The 26,628-nt window shown below is 41.7% G+C and overlaps 1 protein-coding gene across 5 annotated transcripts in view; it reads right to left on the reverse strand.

The window, feature by feature from the left end:
• The window catches only part of NR1H4 (nuclear receptor subfamily 1 group H member 4), a 65,738-nt gene that overhangs the window by 20,394 nt on the left and 18,716 nt on the right, over positions 1 to 26,628 (reverse strand). For 2 of the 5 annotated variants that reach the window (XM_036891379.2, XM_036891378.2), the window contains exons 1-2: positions 24,056 to 24,199; positions 12,952 to 13,317 (exon numbers count right to left, since the gene is read on the reverse strand). In XM_036891379.2, coding sequence (XP_036747274.1) covers positions 12,952 to 13,317; positions 24,056 to 24,164 — 475 coding nt within the window. In that variant the 5' untranslated portion in view covers positions 24,165 to 24,199. Of the gene's footprint in view, positions 1 to 12,951; positions 13,318 to 24,055; positions 24,200 to 26,628 lie in introns of those variants that run through there. The other 3 variants (XM_036891380.2, XM_036891381.2, XM_057486478.1) reach the window with 2 other exon arrangements.

Here is a 26,628-nt window from a genome sequence, read left to right on the forward strand (position 1 = left end):
CTGCAATTTCTTGACCAGAGCAAATACATCTCTTTTCTAGCTCATGGCTTGTATCTCCTTTTTCTGCACCTAGGAGTTTGGCATTTCACCTCCATCCTCTTTATTCTGAGGTCCCTCTGTGTGACCCCACTTGGCATGGACTTAAGATAACCCGATGGCTGCTTTCTCTGGTCCAACAAACTCTGGGGGACAGAGAATTTTCTGTCTTTTATCCATAAGCCATCAGCCACCCTACTGCTTGCCCTTTCAACTTCTCAGGGGAAGCTCAGATGCGTCTCCCATGTCCGTCGGCTGTAGGAGATACATGTCATCTCCTCAGGTGATCCTGTTGAAGACCCTTTCCCTGGGCCTGGGACAGCCTGGCCTCCCTCGTGTACAGATTATACCTGAGGAAGGGGGATAACTTTTCCTAATTCTCACAAAAGTATGTATTTTCCAGTGCTAGCCTCCAGGGGCAAATAGCTGCACCCCACATCCTCTCCTTTGTAATGGGGATATGGGATTCAGAGCACACTAGTCCCATGCCCCCAAATCTTTAGGGGACTATTCTATTGCTTCCAACTCCTGCCCACTTCATGCCCTCGAAGTAGTTGAGATATTTAACTAGTTGTTGACTACCCACTACAAGATGGGCTTACTTTGTAACATAGCATATAGTGTCTTCACACCTTGAGACAGCAAGATCCTTCCTATTTTAACAGCCTGTTGGAATAATAGCTAACATTCATTAATACTCACTAGCTGTTGTTCTAACTACTTTACTTGCATGTAGTTATTTAATCTTCATATCAATTTTATGACAAAGATGATATCATACATCTCTGTATTTCAGATGAGTAAAAAAGGCTGCAGGGGATTAAGAACCATGGTTAATGAATGGATTAGGAGAATTCAGACCCAGGCAGTCATGCACCAAAGCCCACATTCTTAACCACCATACTAAGATTGCCTCCCTTGGGTCACAAGGGCATAGAACAACCTAATATTAAGTACCAACTATCTGGAAGCTACATTCTCTGACCTGGGAGACACCCAGATGAATAAGACATTTCCACGTCCTCAGAGCTCCTAACTTAGCAGAAAGACAAAGAAGTAAATTCACAGCACAATATGAGACAGAGTGATAGGTGTGCTGATTAAGTAATAAATTATTGGAATGTAGATGAAAAAGTGATCAATTCAGGGTCACACTATTTCCTTGGGAAGGTTGTGCCACATTTAAGGTTGGGCAGCAATTCCACCACAGACATGGGCATTGACACATTAGTTATGACAATTTTTCCAGCAGAAGGCCATAAAAAATTGTTCTAGTAAAGTAGGTACAATATGACGATTTCCCAGAAGCTAGAAGCCAAGTATATTCAGGAAAAGGAATTCTGTAGACTGGGAATGCCTTAATTAATTCTGAATAGGAGGAATAAGGAAAGAACTCATGAAGGAAGTGGAATTTGAGCTGGGCTTTGGAGAATAAGTAGAATTTTGAAATATGGATGGGAAAGACATGCTGGAAATGATCAAAGGCAGGGAGTTATGGAGACCCCAAGGAAGGGTGGATAAGCCATCCTGATGGGAGGGTGGAGTTGGGAGAATTAGCGGGAGATGGGTAAGGGCATGGAATGGAACAGCATATGGTTAAATACTCTGAACACCAAGCAAAGGAGCTGGTCTTCGCTGTGTAGAAAGTACCAACTATTTAAGGTTTTGGTTGGAGAGGGGATGACCTAACCGGCGCCGGGGAGAATCCTTGGTGCAGGATGAAGAAAGATGGCACCTGGAGACTAGAGGCAGGAGGCTCTTACCAGCGTGGAAGTGATCAATGCCTGAACTACACCGAGGATGGTTTGAAGAGGATAGAGGAAACTGAGACATTGAGAACGTGGTATCTAACTCAATATGAAAACAGGGGCTGAAGGAAAAATTAGAGCTGGCAAGGTTAAAAAAGAATTTGTCAGCTGGTATAACTTATAGTAGGAAAGTTCTTACCATTTTTCCAAATGTCAAATCCAACCACACGAAGTGTAATAAAAGACTGTGTTTTAGATCACTGTTGATACCAGGAGTGCAAATACCAAAGCATCCATTTTAAAGGGACTATAGGCAAAAAGGAATTTTTTTCCTGATATCAAATCATTGAGCTCAATGACCATGTTAGCCTACTAGCCAATTTTCCCACTAATCTTCATCCCCTGCCATGGAACATTCCCTATAAAACTATCATAGATACCGATAGCTCAATAGTTAACAGAAATAAAACTCTTTATTCCAAGATGAGTCAAAGGAACGGGGCTAGGACAATTCTGCAGGGTTTTTTTAACTCTGGTATTAACCGAGAAAGAAATCATTATCATCTCAATAGCTGAATTAATTAGCTTTCATACTGAGATGGCAACACAATATTATCATCATATCACTTAAATATGGGTCTATACCCTGTATTTATACTTATGCAAATCTGTTCACACACATACCTCTGCCTCTATCTTGTGCATATTCAACAATGCCCAAAAAAGTCATTTGAAAATGAATGGGAAGGAAATTCACTGAGGAACAGAAGCTCCCTGGTAATAAAAGGTGAGTAGACAAGGCTGGCATTGCCATCTGAAGAATGTGTTGCACTAGGGGATTTCCTGGGTGTCAGAGAATAGCTGTAAGATGGGAAAATGGATCTCTCGAATGTGCAGAATATTGCAAAGCCCACCTTTCTGCTTCTTGATACAAAGATAGATTTTTATGCAGATAGATCCTGCTTCTTTATACAGACAGAGCCCACATTTCAGACCCTACCCCCAACTCATGCACACACACGTGTGCACACACACACATACACACACAAGCGTGCAAACACATGCCAGACTCCAGTGACTGACAGTAGGCCACCAGTTACTTTGAAATCAATAAAATGTTGGTTATTTAAAACTTTAAGTACCTCCATGCTTTTTAAACAGCAACAAACACACAGAGCTGAGAAACTAGTGGTCTTTACATCCACTATAGCCTAAACAGAGTCATCCTTTAGGTCTGTCTCAGCACACTAGCATAAAAAGGACTCCCTCACCTACTTATACAGAACTTATTTTGTATCAGGCACTGTCCTAAACACTTTGCGTATGGCAGTTCATTTAATATTCATAATAATCCTACAAAGTAGATTCTATTATTGTCTCCCTCTTACAGGTAAGGAGACAGAGTTACACAGACAAAATAATTTGCTCAAGGTCCTCTGGATAGTAAGTGGTACAGCTCAGATTTGAATGCTAACAGGCTCAGTTTCAAACTCTGTGCTCTTAACTACACTATGCTGTCCTTCTAGTGAGGAGTTTATATTCCTAAAAATTACATTAATCTCTCCAAATACCACAAGACATGCGAAGAGCTCCACACTTTCTTCTCTATCTTTGAAACTCCCAGAAACATCCGACTCTCCCTCCCCACTCCAACTGTCTTTCCTACCTCTGTCTTTTCTGTTAGGAAGCTGCAAATTGGCCACAAACCAGAGAAGGGCTGCCAATACAAAAAATGTAAACTTTGGTCTTCATCACACAATTGCTTTGTCTTTAGAATCTCAGCCCTTCTCCTTGAGCTGCTTGCTGAAATTTTTTGAACTTGATAATAGATTTCCTGGCAAGAGCAGATTCAGACTATCGTTTTTGACAAAGCAAACCCTCAAACTTTTGTGATGCAATTGATGAAAATTATTGTTGACAGTCTAGTTCCTGTTAATTGCTGATTTTAAGTTTTTTTTTTTTACCCTTTAACCTCTTGGACAGCTAAAAACAAAACAAAACAAAACTCTACATGACTTTTCCAACAGTTATTTTTACCAACTACAATCTCTATTGATTTTTTCTTAAATAAATTTAAAAAGGACTGACTTTGAATTATTTTTGGAGGTTGCCTAACATCATTCCAAAGTATACAAGTCTACAAAAAACTTAGTAGTCAAAGGGCATTCGTCAAACTTCTGTATTCTCTTCTGTCAAAAAAATACATTAAATGAGAGAAAAGTTCATTAGAACAGCATAGTTATAAGGGTTATAATACACCTCCATCAGTGTATCAAAAATATTGATGAATCTATGAAAGCTAGAAAATAGAGTAAATTTATGTGTAAACATTGCCCAAGAAGAATGCAGGAATAGGAGCAGTGGAGGAAGCTCCAAGTTCAGATACAAGGAGATGGGGAAGTCCCAAAAGCATTGAGGGCAAGGGTGGGGTACAGGCGGGAGGAAGAACTATGCGGGGAAAATTCAGCCCCCTAACAATCTTGTAGGGCCAGCAACCTAAGAATGGTTTTTACATTTTTTAATGGTTGACAAAAATCAAAAGAATAATAATATTTTGTGATATGTAAAGAATTATGAGGTTCAACTTTCAGTGTTCATAAATAAAGTTTTATTGAAACACAGCCAAGCTCATTCATTTACATGTATGTCTGCTTTTGCCCTACAATGGCCATCAAATAGTTCTGACAGAGACCTGAACACCTGCAAAGCCTAAAATATTGACTATCCGTCCCTTTGCAGGAAAAGTTTGCCAACTTGTGTGCTAAGCCACGGATAGCAAGTAGTTGTTTGCATGTAGTTCCAAGCAACAAACAGGGGCCAAAGACGGAGGAATGAGTACCACCACTCTATGCACAGTGGTATCTTCCATAGGCTCCATTCACCTCTTTCCCATTGTCTTTTCATATCACTATCTCTATCTAAAATTATTCGATCATTCTTTGGCTTATTATTTCCTATGGTTCAAAATTCAATAGGTACAAAAGGAATATAGAGTAAAACATCTCCTCCCTATGACTGTCTGCCAGCCACCCAGCTTCCCAGAAACAACCAATCTTATTTGCTTTTTATTTTTATGTGGGTGAGTATATATATCCTTGTAAAATTATCTCTTTTAATTCATTCCATTCTGGGTTGAATTTGATGAACCTCAACCTTCCACGTCTATATTTGAGCAGCCTCAACATGTCAGGAAGAAGCACAACCACATGATAGTGTTTGTCATTCCTGACAATCAGTATGGAGCGGCCCTCCACGCTGCAGCCCATCCTGTCACATCCTAGTCAGTGCCCTCCCCGACTCCCTCAGGCTTTGTTACAACGTTTCTTCTCTCTTTAGCCTCCCGAGACCACATCCCCACCTCTGATACTTATCTGACCACTGAGCTTATGTGACTGAGGAAATTGAACCTGTCAAAAGAGAATTCTCACTTGCACCACCACAAAATCTATCAGTTTATCTGTGCATGTACCCCATAATCTGCATGTCTTCCTTTTATTAAAGACGGGCTGGTGTCTTTTAACCACCCTTCCATCCGCCATCTTGTTTTTCTGCTCCTTTTCTTGAAGGAATTGTCCATATTCAGTCTCTGTTTGACCTCTTCCTTTTTTCTCTTGAACCCATGCCAGTCAGGCTTTCATGCCCACAATGTCACAGGACAGGGATCCTCCACTTGGCCTCAGTTCTTAGTCTTCATCTTCGTTGAACCACCATTGGTGTCTGACACAACTGGGTGCCTCTGTCAGCTTGAGTCACTTCCTCCACAGGCCTCCACAAGTCTAACTCTTGGTTCTCCTTCTTCCTTGGACCCTCCTTCTCATGCTGCCTTGTTAATTCTTCCTCTAAATATTCCAGTGCCCAAGGGCTCAGTCCTTAGACTCTTCTCCAGCTAAACTCAATCCCTATGTGATCTCATCCACTCCTTTGATTTTAAACATAAGCACATTGATATTCTGACACCTCTCAAATTTATGACCGTATTCACAAACTCCAGATGCATGAACCCAATTACCTACTCATCATTTCCCTTTGGATATCTCATAGGTGGGTACCTTAAACTCAACTTGTCTAGAATAAAATGTCTGCTTTTACACCCCCGATCTTATTCCTCCCCGCTTTTTCCTGTAGTAGCCCATAAAGTCTCCTTGTTGCTCAGATCAAAATATTTTTGGAGTCTTTTTTGTCTCTTCTCTTTGTCTCCCACCCTATATCCAAACTATCAGCAAATCCAAATTAGTTTTCTTCTGTCAAACTATATTGAATGCTATGTCCTGAGGGTCAAGTATGGTACCTATACTACCAGGGACTCATGGATATTTGTTGAATGAATGAAGGGACAGAGTCCACACACTATTAGTAGGTATCTTATTAGGTTTGGTAGGTTAGAAATGAAATGTTCAACGATAACATGACATTGTATCACATAGCATCCTTCCTAAGATAGTTTTCTATACTTCAGATGGATCCCCAAGTATAACCATACCTTTGCTTCTTAGCCTATCCCTGAATCTTTCAACTGAGGTTCTCAAATTATATCTCTTAATGCACATATAGCACAATTAGAAATGAAGATACTTGGATGCCTGGTTTTTCTCTCTAATAAACAGTATGATTTAGATACTCAATTTTTAAATGGTTTTTATTTTGTAACTAAAAACCAGAATTTATACTCTTTTACACTGACCTGACATTTTTAGATAAAAAATATATTATATTAGTTGACAGTATGTCTCCTAAAATTTCCCAGAATGGTATGTATATAACTCATCTAAAACCTGAGCAAATAAAAAGTCACTATAAGATTCACCTAACCAAATGTAAATTTTCCAGCTCCTCTGCCTGTCAAAGCTAGACAGATTTCATCAAATGAATAGAGGTATAATCTTTTTGTTCCTAAAAGGAGTTCATTTATTTATAGAATAATAAAAAGAGAAAAAACATTTTTTCATGTTTACTGAAAGTCTCACTTGAGATTTAAAAAATTTTTCACTTTCACTCATATTTTGTTAAAATATGCAATAATTAGCAAACCCTGGCTATAGAATATATAAATATACATAAATATGTCTATATTGGATGCTGCTCTTCATTTTTAAAATTGATATGAATGGTGCTTGTCATTTATATGTGTGCACGGAGCTGATGACCTTTCTTAGTTATTAAGAGGATGTCCTATTTTGTACACAAGTGAGTGTTGTCCACTAATTTATAGTTGTTAAATACAGTAACTGCTTTCGGAAAGCATGTTGGTGGAGAACACTAGGGGACCATTCCGTCAAACAGCCAGTGGGTTTGGATTTGCCATTATTCAGGCTTTGCTTTTTCTTTTAGAGTGTTTTTTTTCCCACACACAGAACTAACTTTCAAAACATTCATTTTCATTTTCTCTGCATTTGCTCTAGTGCTAGTGCTGTCTTTGGTAAGTCATTGACAATAAGATGAAGGAAAGGATGGTACAGAGGGAAAAGTGAAGTTCGGGAGTCCTGCAGATTTGACTTCCGGTTCTACTCCATTCTTTTCACAGCTGCAAGGCCTGGGTGAGCTTCTGAGTGTTGGTATCTTTAATTGCAAAAAGGAGATGATAATACTATCTCATGGAGCCATTTACAAGGATAAAGGAAATAACCTATGGTGGGAACTGCCCAGCCCATAATGGAATCATTACCTTCCCCAATTAGTTTGAGACCATAAATGTGTTTTTCAATGATTTTAGGAATGTTAATGTGAAAGGATAATTTAAGTGATCCATGATTCTGCTCCTATTGTTTTTTTGCTTTTCTTTCTCACCCCAAGAGGGTAGTCATCTTTTTATGGTCACTTCCTAAGACAAAAGCTAAAGTTGTCTGCCTCTAAGATAACTCTCTTGCATAGGGCTTTTGCTTTCAACCCCCTCATTGCAAGAGAAATACTGGATCTTCTCAAAGATTATAGAGGTGAAGGTCAACACTTTCAGAGTTGGGAGAATGAGGGAAGGGGAATGATGGTGCCGGTGAGCTGGCTTTGCAAGTCTTTCGGAGCCAGTTAGGATCCCTGGTAGGCAAACTCTTAGGAGCCAAAGGCTGACAGCTAGAGTTTCTTTTAGTCACTACTTTCATATTGACATATTGCTTATATATTTCACTTTAACCTTCTTTTCTTGTTTAAATCTAATTTTAACATCAAGTTTTATCTTGTACCACTGCTATGTATTTATTTGAAATTTCCATTTTTATCCATTGAAACCTTTTGCCATTTAACTTCCAGTATGTCCTTTCTGATACTGCTTTATTGCTTTTATATTTTTAATCTTTAAGTTTTTTGTTTTATTGTTTTCTCTCTTTTGTATTTTAGCTCAGCTATGTAAAGTATTTTCCTGTTCTGCTTTAAAATGGTGACTATGAAAGCAGTAATTTTGTGTGGTTTGTTCACCATTGCATCTCCTATGCTTAGAATAGTGCCAGGTATATAATTGATACTTAATAATATTTGCTGAATAAAGAATTGAATTAATTCATTCAAACTCCCAGGAGCCAAAGGCTCCTAATAATTAATTAATAGGAAGAGTGATAGTTTTGAAGATAGTTCATGATCCAAATTAGGAAAGTTAGGTGAACAGAATAACAATGATGATATAAAAAGAATTCATCAACAAAATAACAATAGCTAATGCTGTTGAGCATTCAAGTGTGCCTGGTATAGAACTAAGTGTTTTAAAAATAATGTCCCATTTTATTTCTTCAACAACCCAATGATAATAGTAATAATAGTGGACATTATTGAGGGTTTACCATTGCTGAGTACTGGGTTAATTGCTTTACACACGTGACTGTATATAATCCGTCCAACAATCCCTAGATACTTACCTCAAAGGGTTGATCTGAATATTAAATGAGTTAGTACATGTGAAGCCACCAGGGAAAGCCTGCATATAAAAATCACTTGATAGATGTTATTTATCTATCAACAGCAGCATTACCACCATCATCTCAACCTCCTCATCACCATCTTTATTATTATTCTCATACAGGTGAGGAGTCCAAAGCCCAGAGATGTTAAGTAACTTAAAATAGCTGGGATGAGAATCAGCCAGCATCAGAACTAGATTGTCTGCCTTCAGCATCCTCTTCTCCCTGTAATTTTCATAACACTTATTACAAAAGGCTTCCAATGCACCCCTTACACCACACTCTAAGATAATTTGGACTTTAGAGTTCATTAGGATCATTATTGAATCTTATAAATCATACCTCAAAGTCAAATAGCATTTCATTAAGCTTGTGCCTGAGCCAAAGCACCCCAGCTCTGACCCACAAACAGAGGCCTCCTTGGAAGCAGTCTGCACCTACTCTACACACCAGAGTAGCTTCAATAATTATGGAATCTTTTTCTAAAACTTTAGAACTAAGTCTGAATATGTTCAAAAGGACAATAGATCACCATGTACTCATGAAATGACTTTTAAGAATTCTAGCATTCTCTCCCTGACAGGAATAGACTCTCCTGGCATGGAGATAGATGTGACTGACATTGACCTATTCGGAAATGCGACAATTTGAAATTCCCAGTCAGATGCAGATTGGTTTTGCTAGTTGAGGCTTGAAGTTTGAATCCAAATTCATTCAGACATTAGCACATTTCCATATGCTCCACTGATAACTGGGGGGGGAAAGAAAGCTCTTGATTTAATCTAGTGCTGAGCAAATGGCAATCAGTGTCACTCTGGGCTATGCTTGCGTTCTGCAGTTATTACTTGTAAAAAATATCAAAATTTCTCTCAATACCATAAATGTCTGCAAGAAAAAAATTAAAAATTTAAAATATTTCTAATGGAAACAATATAGAGATCAATGAAATCAGGAAGTTTAACCACGGTCTTTGTTTAGTTTAAGTTTTTAAATTTTTTCTACTCAGTTGTGTGTGTGTGTGTGTGTGTGTGTGTGTACCCTATTAAGTACCCACAGGTCTAACAGATCTGCAAGGAAGTTCTATAGCAAGGCAATTGTCAGGATCTTTACATATAAAAATCTAATTTAATCTTCACAAAGACTCTGAAATAGATATTACCTTTTTTTGAAGAGTAGAGATGCAGAGAAATTAAATGTTCCACAAATGAGGATCAGCTAGCTGGATATCCACCGTACCTCCTTCTATTCTAGCATGCATCCTCTTCTGTAAAATCAGGAATGTTGCACACAGTTTCTTTCCCAGACTCCCTTGCAGCTAACCTTGTGGATATGATTTAAGCTCTGCCAAACAGATGCCCTTGTAAGACATTTGGAAGGTGGAAGTGAAGAAGAGTTATGCCTCTGCTATTTCTGTTCTTTCTGCTGGCAAGCAGGACCGTGGAGATCTGATGTGGCAGCGTCTTGGTTTCCAGTTGCTAGCTTCAAAAGCATTGAAAGGCAACGCACAGGTCATTCATCATTTGTAAACACAGATTTAGCAGCAAGCCATGGCTTCAGACCAGTAACTGCAGTGAAGGCAGCTCCCTGCTCCCTAGATGGCAGCTAAGGTCGTGTATTCCTGGAGCCAGTAGTTCTGTATTAGCTTCGTGAGTTTCCATCTTCTTGAATATACCAACTCCCTGGCAGCCAGTTCTGCAGTATGGCTCTGAGCACCCTCTCAGACACTCAGCATAGAATCTGCTCCTCTGCCCTTCCATCTTCTCCTGTATTAATTCCTTTCTACTTGAAATTTTGGTTTCTATTTTAGTTCACTGAATTCTGATGTATCAAGTAAAGTGGTTACTCATCCAAGTGCAGTCTAGATTCAATGCATGCCCGTCAAACCCCAAGTCCACACCTCCTTTGGAAAGTTGTGGAGGGAAATTTGTTTTGCATTTGGTTAAGTGCAGACATCCAAGGAGTGGGGGTGGGGGTGGGGGACCAAGATGGCCAAACTGTCATGCTGCCTGGCACGGGGCCCTGGCTTGTTCATTTGTCCTCTACCCTATTGTGGGTACCTCCCCCCTTCACTAAGCTGGAATGATTTTCATTTGTTTCCTCAAGAGAACATGTACAAAGCACAAAGGAGCCAATTACTGGCTTTTTAGTCACCAAAGCTGAAAGCCCCAAGATCCCAAAAACTAAATTTCCCCAGGTTGGGAGAGGCAGACAAAGACCTCAGGCCTATTAAGTACCCAAGAAGCTTCTGATCTCTGGTTCTCCCACCCCCATCCCCAGGCTGAGTCCTGGGATGGAAAAGTTGAAAGATTATAGAAACTCCATGTCATTCAGGAATCCTAGAACAGAGGGATTCTTGTATCCTTTCCTGGGGAGAGCCTGGAGAGGCTTTTGGGGTTCCCTGCACTCCACATGGCAGAGGAACAGAGGAAATGGCGGCATGGTTTCCCTGGGCAGCTGGGCACTCCAGCGCCACACTGCAGCAGCATCAGGAGCCCACCCACCCGAGCTGTGGGGAAGCAGGCTGGGGCTCACCAGGAGGAGAAGCATGCTCAGGACCCCAGGAATGACCCTCAGAGACCTTTTCCACTGGTGACTGCAGACCAGCTGGAGCAAAATCCAGCAGATGCTGGACTGCACTACAGCCCTGACAGCAGTAGCCCCGCCCCAGGGCCTGGTGCCTTTGCGACACATCATCCTGGGACTGAGACAAATCCCCAGGAAAAAGTGGCTTTTTTGGCAGGGGACAAGGGTGAGTAGAATAATCCTGAATTGAATGAAATAAAGTTTCCATTGGGGCTTGACACTGAATTAAACACAAGATAAGGTCATGTTTCTTGTACATACGCCCTGAGCGTTATGTTCTCTCATCACACAGCTTCCAGTTAATTCTGACACTTGATGCTCTAGAGTCATTGGTCTATAAATGAGTCAGCAAACTACAGCTAGGCCCATGGGCCAAATTCTGCCCACTAACTATTATTTTACTTTCCTGACTATTTTTGTAGGTTAAGTAAAGTCAGCTGTGCCCTCTTTTTACATGGCTGTGTTTGCAAGTTGTACAATTGCAACAGAGACCATTATGACACAAAGCCTTATATATTTACTGTCTCTTTACAGAAAAAAAATTGCTAACCCCTGGTGTGGAGCATGGGCTCTGCATGACTCCATCTCATCCCCTTGCCTGCACACTGTTCCTTTTGCTGCCTTTGGAGGGGCAAAGTCTCAAATCAAAATCAATGAAAAAGCTCTGCCATTCTCTCTCTTAATATTGTAGCTACGTCGGGATCCAGCTTTTCCTGTCTGACCTCTCCTGACGACCAGTTCTCCTTTGACCACTTTGCTGTCCACTTGTCTCTGTGACCCTGTACTTTCCTAGTAACCTCCTATCTTTGACTTTTTCTATTCTTTATCCTTGATAGGCTTCCTTCTGCCTGCCTTTAGAGTGGGTGTTTCTAAGTCATCCTTGGCACACCCTTCTCCCTCTAGTCATCGTGCCATGGCCCGGATTATTCTCAGGAGGACCAGGTTTCACTAAAAGTTCTCTGGAAAGGAGGTGAGCCAGCCCAGGTTACTGACTTTAGGCTCAGACAATATCAATACCTTAACATCTAAATGGAGCACTTGATTTCTTCCTTTGGCCACTGAGTAAGTCAATATTAGCCTTGAGCAAATAGCTGTAAGAGTGGAATGATCACTGAGTGGGCAAAAAATAAGAGGCACAGTAGTCTACTGGTTAGAAGCAAAAGCTCTGGAGCCAGGTTTGTAAGCTGCAGATCTGAAGCCCTACCCCTTTTAGCCTCCACCCTCTGAAGCCTTGAGTAAGTTGATCAACCTCTTGGCCTCCCTTTCTTAATCTATAAAATGGGAACAAGGTAGGAGAAATAATACATTTACTACTGAGGTATAATAAATATATCATATAATAAAGTCTTATTCTCCTTGACCTTAATTTGTAAAGAGATGAGTTCCACAGTTTGTCTTCTTTTAAAACACAACAACAACAGGAATAACAAACCCTAGGAAACCCGCAATCATAAGTTCCTTTTAATCATGTGTGAGGTTGTATACAGGTAAAAGTTTACTTATACAGAAGCTAAATACTCTAACAGGCTTTTCTTAGAGATCTATAACATCCCCATGAAAGTGAGGAGGTGGGATGAGGTAAAAGAAGAAAAGAAAAAATGAAAAGTTACTTGGGAAAAGGGAAGAATCCACTTGGAAGGATTTCAACAACCAATATAGTAAAACCTTAACAATAAGAAAATTGCCAACCAAAAGATGCTCACCTTTGCACCCCTCACAGGTCAATGCGTTATAATGGTATCCAGATGCTCTGTCTCCACAAACAACGCATAGCTCATCCCCTTTTATTCTCCCTGATGATGCACCCATTCGGGCCTTTTTTGCTACAGGAATCTCTGCTACCTCGATCTCTCCCTGATAGAGAGTCTCAGCTGGCATTCGCCTGAGTTCATATATTCCAGGAGAGTACCACTCTTCAGGCTGCTGAGGGTAGAAACCCAAGTTGGTGTAATAGGATGATGAGGAAATCTGTGGTTGAACTTGAGGAAACTGAACACTGTTGTATTGTGAATATGGTTCCACATCTAAATTCTGTCCAAGAGGACCTACTGCTTGTTCTGTTAGTACACCTGAACAAAAGGAACAAAACTAGAATTAATGTTATCATTCTATAAATTAGAGAGTCAGTTTAGCCTATGAATAGGAATATGGGCTCTAAAAAAAGAATGGGATATTTAACTGTATAAAAATTAACAACATGTTTATAGTTAAAGAAAACTACATAAAGGATTAAATGACAAACTGCAAGCTCAGAAACATATCTGCAACATAGAGGGCAGACCAAAAATTTTTATTGTTAATATGCAAAGAGCTCTTGCAAACCAATAAGAAAACATTCAACAACCCCATGTAAAGAGGATAAAGGACAAGAATGGACAGTTTTTAGAAATACAAACACAAGTGTTTTTAGAAAAATACAAAAAGTTGTGCTTACCTTTGCCAATAATTTAATTCAAATTTAAACTGCAATATAAAACTTAAAATTTTCATCCCAAAATTTATAAAGGTAAAAATCATTCAATAGTATATACTCAGAAAAGCAAGTATATACTTGGAAGACAATTTATCAATATCTTTCACCATTTAAAACTCAGATATTCTCCTAGAACAGCAATTTCACTTCTAGAAAATTTATTTTAGATGTATACTTGCATCTTTATGAACAAAGTGTTTGTGTAAAGATGCTCATTTGCAGCAAAATTTGTAAGAACCATGAATTAGAGACTATTTAAATATCCATCAATAGAACTTTAATTAAATTATATTATGTCCATAACACTGAAATATATGTATAAATGGGAACAATAATTTAGATCCATCTACATTGATATGGAACAGTTTCTGTGATATGGAAAAGTTTCTGTGATATGGTGCTATTTGAAAAAATTTAAGAATAATGTGCCTATTTATGTGGGTATTAAAAAACGTGTGTGTGTGATACAAGGCAAATTTCTACATGATATAAAAGAAGTAGATGATGGTAGCTGGGGAGTGAAATTGTTGCACTGCTTCCTGGGGTGAAAGATTTCACAGTCTTTCTGCCATTTGTAATTTTACCATGCATTTGTATGCACATTTCAGTCATAATAAAATAAAGGAGGAGCTTAAAAAAAAAAGAATGCAGTGCCTAGAATGAGCCTGGGTTCAAATCCCAGTTTGATTACGTATTTTCTTTGTCCATGTTGACAATTTATTTAACATCCCTAAGTCTCAGTTTTCTTTTTGTAAAATAGGTAATAATACTGACTTTGTTAGGTTGGTGTAAGGATTAAATGAGATAATGCATGCCAAACACTTTGCTAGAAGTTTGGCACACCAGAAGTGCTTGATAAATTATAGCTGCCATTAAGATAGTAATAATAGTTATTACTCTACTATCATTATTACAAAAACGAGCCCCTTACCTATACACTCTCTAGGTAATAGAAAATGATCAGGCTTTGAAAATGGTTCTGTTTTCTGGAATCATAAACTATGACTGTTTAGAAAATATAAATATTTAAATTATTCAAAATGCTAAAAAATTTAATGGACATAGATAAGATATAGGAGGATGTACAAAATGTGTCTGACCCTTCAAGGTAAATCAAGCAGCCCTAGCTCGAAATTCAAACTCCACTTCTTATGAATAGTGGGACTTTGAGTAAATTAGTTGAACAATTGATGAACCCCAGTTTTTATAGCAGCAAGCTTGGGATCAAATACATATTTCAAGGGTTATGCTGAGGATTGAATATGATAATACCAATCTACAGTCCCTCATCTGAAGCTCATGGGACATGAAGGGCCCCCAACCATAAGATGGCGAACTTCCTGCTTCTCTTCCGGGTCCTCGGTTCCCGCCGGCGCCACCTGAACCCCAATCACCCCTCACCCCCCTAATCCCAGCACCTAGCCAATAGCCACCAGCCCCGTAGAAGTGACACCACAATCACCCCATGCCCCTTCCTATATAACCCAGCACCTTTCCCTAATAAAGCGGAATTCTTGCTGCTGTGTGTTGCTCCTTTCCTTTCATTGGTGCCGAAACCCGGGAGACGGGACACCCCAACTGGGCCCCGTCTTCCCCCGACACCAGCAGCAGCTTGCCCTCGTCCTCTTTTTCCGGCGCTGGCTCCTCACACTCAACACTCCTCTTTGGCCTTTGGGTAAGTTTTCCCCCGGAGTGGGCCGCTCTTCCCCGACGAGGAGGGAGCTCTCCCCGCCTTAGGCCTTCACGGCTGCGGCGGACGCTCAGGCCCCTCCCCCAACAGCCATAAACGAGGTGACTGCCTTTCCCCCCTCCCCCTTCTGTTCCTTCCGCCGAAAACTCCTAGTACCAGGTACCTCGGACTCCGGCATCTGCCTTCCTAGAGAAGCCTGGGTGACGACCCACACTTCCTAAGAAACCGACTCGTGTACGAGTTCCCGCAGACCCCCAAGGATCATCGGGGACGCCCTTTGTCTCCTTGCCGTCTGCTCCCAGTCCGAGGGTCTCCGTTCGTCTTCCCCTCTGTGTCTCCTTCTCTGTCCTTTGGGCATGGGAGCCTCCTCATAGCTCCCTGGAAGCTCACCTCTTGAATGCCTGCTCAATTATCTAGCCACCCTCTCCCTGACGCCTGATATAAAACCAAAACTTCTCCGTAAATACTGCTCCCAAGATTGGCCGACATGCCCCCTAGACAATCACAACCAATGGCCCGCAGGGGGAGCTCTTGATCCTAACATCACTCACGATCTCTTTAACTTCTGCCAGCGCCTGAAAAAATGGACGGAGATTCCCTACACCGAAGCTTTCCGCCTCCTCCTCCTGCCCCCCTCGCCGCCACCGCCTCCTCCCCCCGCCTCCCCCCAAGTTCTCCTAGCCTGCAAGCCGTCTCTCCCGCAGAAGCCTCCCGCTCACTCCCCTCCCCCTCCTCTCCTACAACAGCCCCTCCCCCTTCCTCCCCCACCATCTCCTCCCCCACCTCACCCCCCTGCAGATCAAGCCTGAGCCTTTCAGCCCCCCTCTAAGTCCCAGGAGCCTCCTCCGTCTTTGCCCCCATCACCTGTTTCTCCCCCACAGACTGAGCCAGAACCCTTCAGTCCCCCACTGCCGTGGGTCTCCGCTCTCGAGATATCTTCACCTGCTGCTTAATAGCAGGTCTGAAAAACGCAGCTCGTAAAGTAGTCAATTTTCAAAAGCTCCAAGATATAATTCAAAGGAAAGAGGAAACTCCCTCCGAGTTCTTAGACAGACTCCCTCAAGCCCTATTACAGTTACCAGCCTGGACCCAGAAACGCCTGACGGGAGACACGTCCTTATGACATACTTCCTGGCTCAAAGCTACCCCGACATTACAGCTAAACTCAAAAAGTTAGAACAGGGCCCCGCTACCCCACAGACTGAGATCCTAACAGTGGCCTTTAAAGTCTTCCATAACCGGGAGGAGGAGAAGGAACGCCGTAAACAAAAGGCTGATCAGGCCAATTTCCAAATGTTGGCCCAGCTGATAAAACCACAACCTGGGCGCCCCTCTACAGACAAGCCCCCCCCAGGAGCTTGTTTCAAGTGCAGACAAGAAGGACATTGGTCAAGGGTGTGCCCCTCCCCCAGATCTCCTACCACCTCATGCCCCAGATGCCACAAAAAGGGCCACTGGGGGTCTGATTGCCCAGCCACCCGAAGGGGAGGCTGGATGAACAACCCCCATCCTAAGCCCGCCGTAGTGGGGCTGGCAGAAGAAGATTGACGGGGCCCGGGGGCTTCTCGCCCGACCATTTCCATCACCAAACAGGAGCCCAGGGTTACTCTAATAGTAGACGGTCGCCCCATCTCCTTCCTCCTAGACACAGGAGCCACCTTCTCAGTCTTGCGAGAATACCAGGGCCCTACCACGCCTGCCATTACTCCTATAGTCGGGGTAGGAGGTAAACAGATTTTCCCATTAAACCACCCCCCCTTTTATGCACAATCCAGGACAATCCCATACCTTTCTCCCACTCCTTCCTGGTTATGCCCCAGTGTCCCATCCCCTTACTAGGACGGGACATCCTTTCTCTCCTCCATGTTTCCATAACTATATCCACTCCCACAGCCCCCAGTACTCCCTTTCTGGTGGCCCTCATAGCCGAGGACCCCCCTCTACCCAATGAAAGCTCCAGTTCCGCCCTCATACACCCTGTAAATCCCAAAGTTTGAGACATTACAAGCCCCTCCGTGGCTCTATGTCCTCCTGCCTCTATCAAATTACGTGACCCCTCTCAGTATATCTGTCAGGCCCAATACCCTCTAACCACTTCAGCCCTCACAGGCCTCCAACCCATCATTCAAGATCTTTTAAACAAAAATTACCTCAGACCCACTCACTCCCCATTTAATACCCCCATATTAGCTGTTAAAAAAAACCAACAGATCTTTCCGCCTCGTCCAAGACCTTCGCCTCATCAACATGGCCGTCGTCCCTATCCGTCCCTTAGTCCCAAATCCATACACCCTTTTATCGCAGATCCCTGCCTCGGCCTCCCACTTCTCAGTCCTAGATCTCAAGGATGCATTTTTTTCTATCCCTCTGGACCCCTTCTCCCAAGATTTTTTCACCTTCACCTGGACGGAGCCATACACAAGACATTCTGAACAACTCACTTGGACAGTTTTGCCACAAGGCTTCCGAGATAGTCCCCATATTTTTGGACAGGTCCTAGCTCAGGACCTCAAACAGTTTCATCATGATCACTCCGAGTCCACCTTATTACAATACGTGGACAATCTTCTACTCTGCAGTCCCTCGTGGGAACAGTCTCAACTTGACACTGCCTCCCTACTAAACCTTCTAGCTTCCAGAGGTTACCGGGTATCCCCCGTCAAAGCTCAAATCTCTTCCCCTTCTGTCACTTACCTCGGATTCCTTCTATCTCAACAAAGAAAGTCCATTACCTTAGACAGAAAACGGCTCCTCTCTGACCTGTCCGTTCCCAAAACCAAGACAGAAATCCTTTCCTTTCCAGGCCTGGCTGGGTATTTTAGAGCGTGGATCCCTAACTTCTCCCTGTTGGCAAGACCCCTGTACGACCTCAGCAAGGGCCCCCCTGAAGAACCATTATCCTCCTCACCCCGACACTCCTTCATTAAGCTCCGTCGAGCCCTTATGGAAGCCCCAGCTCTCCGTCTTCCTGATTTGTCGAAGCCCTTCTCATTATACATTCATGAGAGGTCCAGTCAAGCTCTAGGAGTCCTAGGCCAATATTATGGCCCATCCTTTGTCCCAGTAGCTTATCTTTCCAAGCAATTAGACCCCACAGTTCGGGGATGGGCCCCCTGCCTACGGGCATTAGCCGCTGGACAGCTCTTGCAGAAGGAAGCTCATAAACTGACATTCGGGGCGCCCCTTTCCATTCTGCCCCCACATCACCTAAAGGATCTCTTAACCTACACAAGTTTACAGACTCTCCCTCCCTCCAGACTCCTGACCTTACTGTCCTCTTTCCTCCAAAATCCCGTTCACCCCCTTTGCCATCCATACCCGAATCATGACTTTTTCCTCCTTTACTGCTCCCTCGCTCTCTCTCGCTTTTTTTCCTCATTCCTATTGTCTTCCCCGCCACCCCAGCCTCCTTTGTATGGCGATTCAAAGTCAGATAGACTTACATACAGCATCAAACAAAAATTACTGCCCTCATTGCCACATCAGACTGCCCTCTGAAAGGCTGGTCCGAGCCTTTATACCTCCACTTTCCTCCCTCCACCGAAGTGTTCGCTAGCAGCTGCCTTTATTCTCCCTACCTCTGCTTCCTCTATGACCAAAAATGAGCCTGTTGCAGGCGATGGCCAGACACCTACGGGGATGTCCCTACTGGTCTTGCGCCATTCACTACATGGGTAACTCCCGGTACCCACAGTATTACTCCTCCAACCCATTCTCTTCAATACTAACAAACCCCTTCCTCACCTGGCTGTGGCCCATTGCAGGCCCTGTAATAATCATTCTCCTCGCCTGTCTCTTCTTACCTTGTATAGTAAAGTTCATCAAATCCCAAGTCAGTAAAATCTCTAATCAAACTTTCAACCAGCTTTTACTCAGGAACTATCAGCTTCTGGCCACAGAAGATCCCTCACCCTCACGTAACCTCCTCACCACACGCTGAGATGGACCCCTCTCTCCGCTGGAAACTGTTCCTGGAAACAATGGCCGCAGACGCCTGGCTTCTGGCACCCGTATCCTCTTGGCACCATTAGAATCAACAAGTCCTCAACCTATGGTTACAGGGAACCTTCACTGATTTCCAACCTGAAGAAGCCCACATCTACTCGTCCTTACTGTGGGGAGTCCTATCAACCCTTTCCCCCAATCCTCAAGCCCTCACTCCCTTCTCCGCCCCCGTTCAGCAGGAAGCAGTCAGAGAGAAAGCAACGTCCACAACCCCATAGAGGAGAAAGGGGGGAATGAAGGGCCCCCACCCATAAGATGGCGAACTTCCTGCTTCTCTTCCGGGTCCTCGGTTCCCGCCGGCGCCACCTGAACCCCAATCACCCCTCGCCCCCTAATCCCAGCACCTAGCCAATAGCCACCAGCCCCGTAGAAGTGACACCACAATCACCCCATGCCCCTTCCTATATAACCCAGCACCTTTCCCTAATAAAGCGGAATTCTCCGATGAATTGCTTCTGTGTGTCGCTCCTTTCCTTTCAGGACATGTAATTAGGAATTCAGAATTGTTTGGATTTTTGAAGAGAATACATGCTCTTTCTCCTAGCCCAGTCTGGGAAGGAACCCATAATCAAACAGCAATATTTTTCAGAGTAAAATATAAATATTCACACAAAGAGGAATAAATAAAGGCCAGAAAAATCCTTACAGCCTTTCAGGTCAGGTTTGGCCATCAAAAAAGGTTATGCCAAACTTTGCTCTTTGAAGTGCTCAAGAGGTGGTTGATGTCAGTTCTACTACTCCTTCTACTATTGTCAGAAAGTTTTTATAGAGTCCTTCCTAGCTCCAGGCGCTTGTATATTCTCACTTCTTTCTCACAAAATCCTATGAGGTGGGTAACATTATTATCCTCCCTTACTAATGAGTAGCCAGAGAGAAGTCAGGCAGCTTTATTGCTACCTACCTAAATAGCTGAAATTTGAATTTTGGTAGTCTTTCTTTAAAGCCCATGTGTTGAATCACTCCTCGCTGGGAACATTTCGGATGCATGATGCTTTAAAGCACAATAGTAAGAGCCCTTCTCTTCCTCCCTCTGTACCTGAGTTCCTTGGTCCCTTTGATGCCTCTGCTTGTAGGCAACCTCTAACACAGCCTGCAGGGCTGTCCACGATCCTGCCCTTTCTTTTCCAGCCATTTCCCACGTTCCAGATTCTCTGTTCCTTAAACATGCCTTGCTACTGCCAAACTCAGAACCTTTCTCATTTGCTGCTTTCTGAGCCTGGAACCTTCTGCAACAGTCATCCTCTCTGAGGGTTTCATCTCGCTATCCTCACTTACCTCTAAATTTCCTTTTAAGTATAGCTTTACTTAGGAAGTCTCCCCTGACTCTGGTGATATGGTACTTAGCCACCCTCCCTTGGCCCTCTTTGCTCATCTGTAAAGGGAAGACTCCATGCTGGATGATCTTACAGTGCTTTATATCTAAAATCTCCATAAATATATGACTAATAGTCTACAGGCATTAGAATGCACTGCTTTTCTACCATAGCCAAGTGGGACATATTAAAAGTTTGTTGAAAAGAATACTTTCTGCATTGGGCCAGGAAATAACTGACAGGGCAAAAAGTATACAATATCCATGTAAAAATCAATTTTCTCTTTCGTATCTGACTTAGCCTTATAAAACCAGCATCAAGTCAGTATATCCGACAGACAAAAATTTGTGGCAATGGTGTTTGTCTTATGAACACAAAATGAAAGAATATAAAAATATGGAATTATTACAGAAAAAATAAAATATAAGCAAAATCTCGATCTATTTCATAGCCAAATATGACTAAAATTTGTGAAGTGAGTAGGACTGAAAGAATTAAAAAGCATGAAAAGCATTAGTTTCACTTGTGCTTATACCTAGATTTTTATCCTTCAGCTGATCTTACTTTACCCCCACTCAATCACCCATCCCTACATCCAGCCCCAGGGTCTACCTACAGGTCCAATAAGGTTAAACAACTTGCCTGAGGTCAAATAATCAATTAATGACAGAATCTGGATTCTGTAGAATCCAGTGAAATGTGTACTTTTTTTCTCCTCACATGATGATTCCAAGATCTCTGAGCATTGTTTCAACAAAACAAATATTTTCATAATCAAGAGACACAATGGAGTCTCTTAAGTCAGACAGTGATTTCAATATCACATCAATCTCTGGAATCATCTCAATTAAAATGGAAAGCTGTCACAAAGACATCAATAGTATTACATGGAAACAACAAAACCTGGTAAGAATATGAGAACAGCATATGATATTATTAACTAATGCTTTCATTACCAAACCACAACCACTTACAGTATTTCAGTGTCCCTCCCAAATCTCCACAGTGGAAAGACAATAAATATATAGGTGACTTACAATAAAAAAAAGCTGAATGGTCAACATATCCTCAAATGGTAGGACTGGAACAACTTTCAGTCTGAACTACGAGATCCTGAACAACTGCCTAACATTTTTGTTTCAATTTCTTTCTTCCCTAAAATGGAATCATTATCACTCAGCCTTGCTATCTCATAAAGTGCTCTGAGTATATATAAAGTTTTTGAGAAAGTTTTGATAAGTTGAGTGCCATAAAAAGACATGTTTGCTTTCTAAAGATCCTAACAAAATCCTGATTTCAGTGGGTTACTTGATAGTTAATTAGATATTATTAACACCTATCAGTCTGTACTAATGACATAAGTTACAGGATGTTTTTTATTTATGTTTATATTTAACACTTGCTATTTGCCAGACAATATGCTAGACTCTAAGGCTGCAAGAGTGAACACAACAGATGGAAAACAGAAAAGGCCCAGCCTTCCTTGAGTGTGTGTGGAGGTGGGGTGGGAAAATGCCAAGGGCTGAGACAAAAACAAGTAAAGAAATACCTATGTTTCTGATAGAGCATAAGATGCAGAGGGGTGGGAGAATCAGGTCCATGTAATAACAATGGCTCTTTTCCATGATCTCACTTTTTTTTTCTCATGAGACTGATGAAGGGTTCAGATTATATATAGTCTTTCATCCTTGGCACAATGCCGACCATAGAAAATATTTCATGAACGTTTGCTGCAACTTTTCATGAATGGAAAAAAATTGCCTTCTCTGCCTTCCTTTATTTCCTAATCCATGGTTTCTTAACTAGGTGATAGAACTTCATTTGGGAAGTTGCTGTCCATTCCTGGTGCCAGGTCTTTTATAATCGTGCCTCTCCCTAGACTGTCAGCTGATCACCTCCTCTGTGACGTCTGTCCAAGACATAGACTTAATCTCTCCCATCCTCTGTACAAACCTTTACTCAGCACTCAGAAGCATGTCCAATTGTTTGTTTGTTTACAGGCTCATCTTTCACTCTAACCTTGAGGTGGTATGACATACTGGTTGCAAGGCCCCCCCTACATGGGCAAATCTGGATTCAGTTCACCTGCAACTTGCTAGATGTATGAACTTGGGAAAGACATCGAACTTCTTTAAGCTTCTGCTCCTTCCTCTACAAAGCCAGAATAATATAGTACCTAGGTGAGAAGTTGTGGTAAAGATAAACTAAGACAAAGAATGTAAACTGACATAGCATAAACATTCAATGCATTTTTGTTATTGAACTCTTTCGGGAAATATATTAGATGATATTCCCTTTTTTCTCACCCATTCCTGGCACCTAACACAATGCCTGACACAGTGTAAATGTTTAATAAATGTTTCTTAAATTGAAATGATGGAAAATTTGCTTCCCCAACCTTCTAACTAATTTCCACCTCTAAATAAAGCATTGGTCACTTTTAAACACTGCATTTAAACAAAATAGCATGCCACCAAGCCTGTGGTCAAAAATATGTTCAAAATTGTAATTACTGTAAAAATGATTAGAGTTTCTCTTTTAGCTGAAAATTTAAAAGGTAAGATTCTGTTTTGACAAAAGAATTAGAACAGACAATATTATTTCACACTGTCTATTTTTAAAATTATAATCAATGTTTTACTTCATAGAAAACAAATAGCCTAGGCCTAACACTGAACTCTTGACTGACCTGATATTCCATAGACTATTGGGAGAAATCTGCTGTGAAACTAGTTCAGTAAATTAGTGTTTCTCAATCTCTATTTTTCTCACCGCAACCCACAGTTTGAATCATGCCCTGTGTACACACTTACACATTTCTTTAAGTAATTGAAATAAAATGTCCACAAAATAGCACCTATCTTTACTCCTAAAGGTGCATCCTGACATTTCTAATCTACTTTACTCCTATTCTAGTTTTTAAGACTGGTCACAAGCCACAAAATAGATTTCATGGCCCACTGGGATCGGGGTCTTGCCATTTTTTAAGCACTGCATTAAATAATATACTTTAAAATGTTTTTTCAAGGGTCCACAGGCATTAATGTTAGCACTGCCTAGTGTTTAACTTGAAAGGTGCTAATTTTACATAATTTCCAGTGAGGGATTTTAGGGAAAACATACCTAGGTTTGAGCTCAATGAAATCCTCACCTACTTAGAACCCTATAAAAATCACTCACCCTAATGCCTCACCCCAGTCTTCTAGTTCTGCCTGAGCCATCTTTGACAGAGATCTGTGGCTACCATCTCAAAAAGTCCCCCACGTTTCCCTGGCCTGGTTGCAGCACCTCAGCCAAACAGGTAGGAACAGTGAACAGTGTTCTACCTTTAGCAGGCTTCACGCTCATCTTCTCCATGACAAACCCTGACGGTGTGCAGCTGTGGCAGGGACTAATTTGAATTAGATTTTCTAACTCCTGAAACTGCATTACCATTCTCAGCTTATTCACAGCAACTGAAAATGAGACTAGGTAAGGAGTGACAGAGGCCAGAGGTTACGTGGTTTACTGATTAACTTCATTACAGAGCAGAATATTTGTAAATGTTTATGAGGAAAGTCCTCGATGCCAAATTGCCTGGTAAGCTGGAAACCAGTCTCTTTGCTAAACGCATTTGGGGAGCACTTTCCAATTTAAGGACTTCTAGAGGGTGGATTTCTGTTCAGTGGCTCTAAACGCGGATTTGGGGGGTCACGTGCCACGCTCCAGTTCCTGACTTTTGTTCCTATCCAAAGGCTACAGAATGGTGTAATTTTGTAATGTCAGGAAGCATGAAAGCATAATGCTTAACAGTGCAAAGCCAATCGATCTGGGTTTATATCCAGTGTTAAGGGTGGAATTGTGTCACCCCCAAAATGAGTATGTTGAAATCCTAACCCCCAGCACCTCTGCATATCACATTATTTGGAGACAGGGTCTTTATTGAGGTAATCGAGTTAAAATGGGGTCATTAGGGTAGTCCCTAATCCCACATGACCGTGGGAAATGTAGACACAGAGACAGACAGACAGAGAGAGAAGACAAATGGGAAGAGACACAGGTCAATGACAGACATCGACAAGCCAAGGAGGGGAGCTGGGAGTGGATCCTTCCCTCAATAACTGTCAGAACCAGTTTTTCCAATACCTTGATGTTGGACTTCTAGCCTTTAGATCAGTGCAACAATAAATTTCTGTGATTTGAGCTGCCCAGTTGGTAGTTCTTGATTACAGCAGCCTTGGCTAACAAATACAGCCAGGCTCCCTTGGCCCTTACTAGCTCTGTGGACCCTGGACCAATTCCTGAATCATTTTCTGTTCCAGTTTCCTCATCTGTAAAATGGGGCTGATAATCATAGAGTTATTGTGAGGATTAAATAAAGTAATGTTTACAAAATCCTGAGCACAGTGGGTGGCTACCCACCATCATTATATGGATGTTATGATTATTCAGCTTTAGACTCATGCTGTAGGGTGACTTGCTTACTGAGTAGGAATACTTTCTGCAGCATAACTTGCGGGTATTATTATGCTTCTGACCTGGCTATTTTTTGGAAGCGAGGGCTTTAGAATGGGATTCAGTAGGTGCAGGGTTGAGTTCGGGCATGATGCAACCAGACACACTATATAACTGTAGGCCAGTCTCTCAACCTCAGTGAGCCTCATGTTTCTACATCAACAGATGATAAAACACAGATAATAATTCCTGCCCTACTTCCCTCATAGATCCTGTTGCGAAGATAACGTGACCTAATAAATGTGAAAGCTATTTTAACAGGCAAAAGTGATCTCTATAAGCATAATAATTATTGCTAAGACATTTCTGCAGCCTTTACAATTTTATAATATATAAGCATTATCTCATTTGATCCTTACTTGCAGCCTCTGAGGAAGGTATTATTCATAATGCCCACTTATCTTCTATCCTATTTTACAGACTTTGAAAGGCAACTCAGTGAAGTTAAATGATTTGGCTAGAGTTGCCCAGTTATTAAGGGATGAAGCTAGGACTTTAACCCTAGATTCTTCTGACTCAGAACCCTGTGGTTGAAAACCTGAGACCCTAATTGCCAAGAAAGAGGGAAATGATGGTCAGTGGATGTGTTTGTTTGGGTTGCCTGATCAAGGGTTACCATTTGCAAAGCTGTTCTCAATCCCCAGCTTACTTGACCTCATTCTCCTATCCTCACAACCCCAAGAGTTATCCTTGCCTTGAAAGGGTCTTAAGAGGAAAAGCTACACAAGGATGTGAACCAGGACAAACTATGTCTGAATTTTCTATTTCAAGAATTCTCTACTAAGTTTTTCACTGGCCAAACAAATGGGTCTGTCTGTTGCCCTCAGAAACGTCTATACTGAAAAGGAAATGAGCCGGATAACTCAGCTGCTCCAGGAAACGCTTGTTGCTGAGTGAAATTCACACAGGATGTTTTCATGATAAAACTGATTGGATCCCTTTGCTTCTCCCTGAGTGGCGACCAATTGTCTCACTTTTTTTTCCTAAATATACATTTTTCCCCTGCAGGTAGGTCTGTGTTGTCTGAAACAGTAGCCATTAGCCATATACAGTGATTAAAATTAAAATTAAATTAAATTAGAATCAGTTCCTCAGTTACACTAGTTATATTTTAAGTATTTAAGAGCCAAATGTAGACAGTGGCTATTGTCTCAGACAAAGCAGATATAGAACATTTTCATCATTTAAAAAAGTTCTAATGGACAGCACCATAGATGGTACTCGGGATCAATGTGAATGATATGCCGATCTTGGCAAATGGGGACATCAATTACGATGCTATGAGCAAAGGGAAGTCTCAGAGCAAATGTTGGCAATGCTTTTCTGAGAACTATTCTTGAGAAGAAACTTGGCCAGACTCTGAGTGACATAATCTCACTGAAAGATTTTTTTCCACTGAGAAGGT

Source organism: Manis pentadactyla, chromosome 10 (assembly GCF_030020395.1).
Source record: "Manis pentadactyla isolate mManPen7 chromosome 10, mManPen7.hap1, whole genome shotgun sequence".
NCBI lineage: Eukaryota > Metazoa > Chordata > Mammalia > Pholidota > Manidae > Manis > Manis pentadactyla.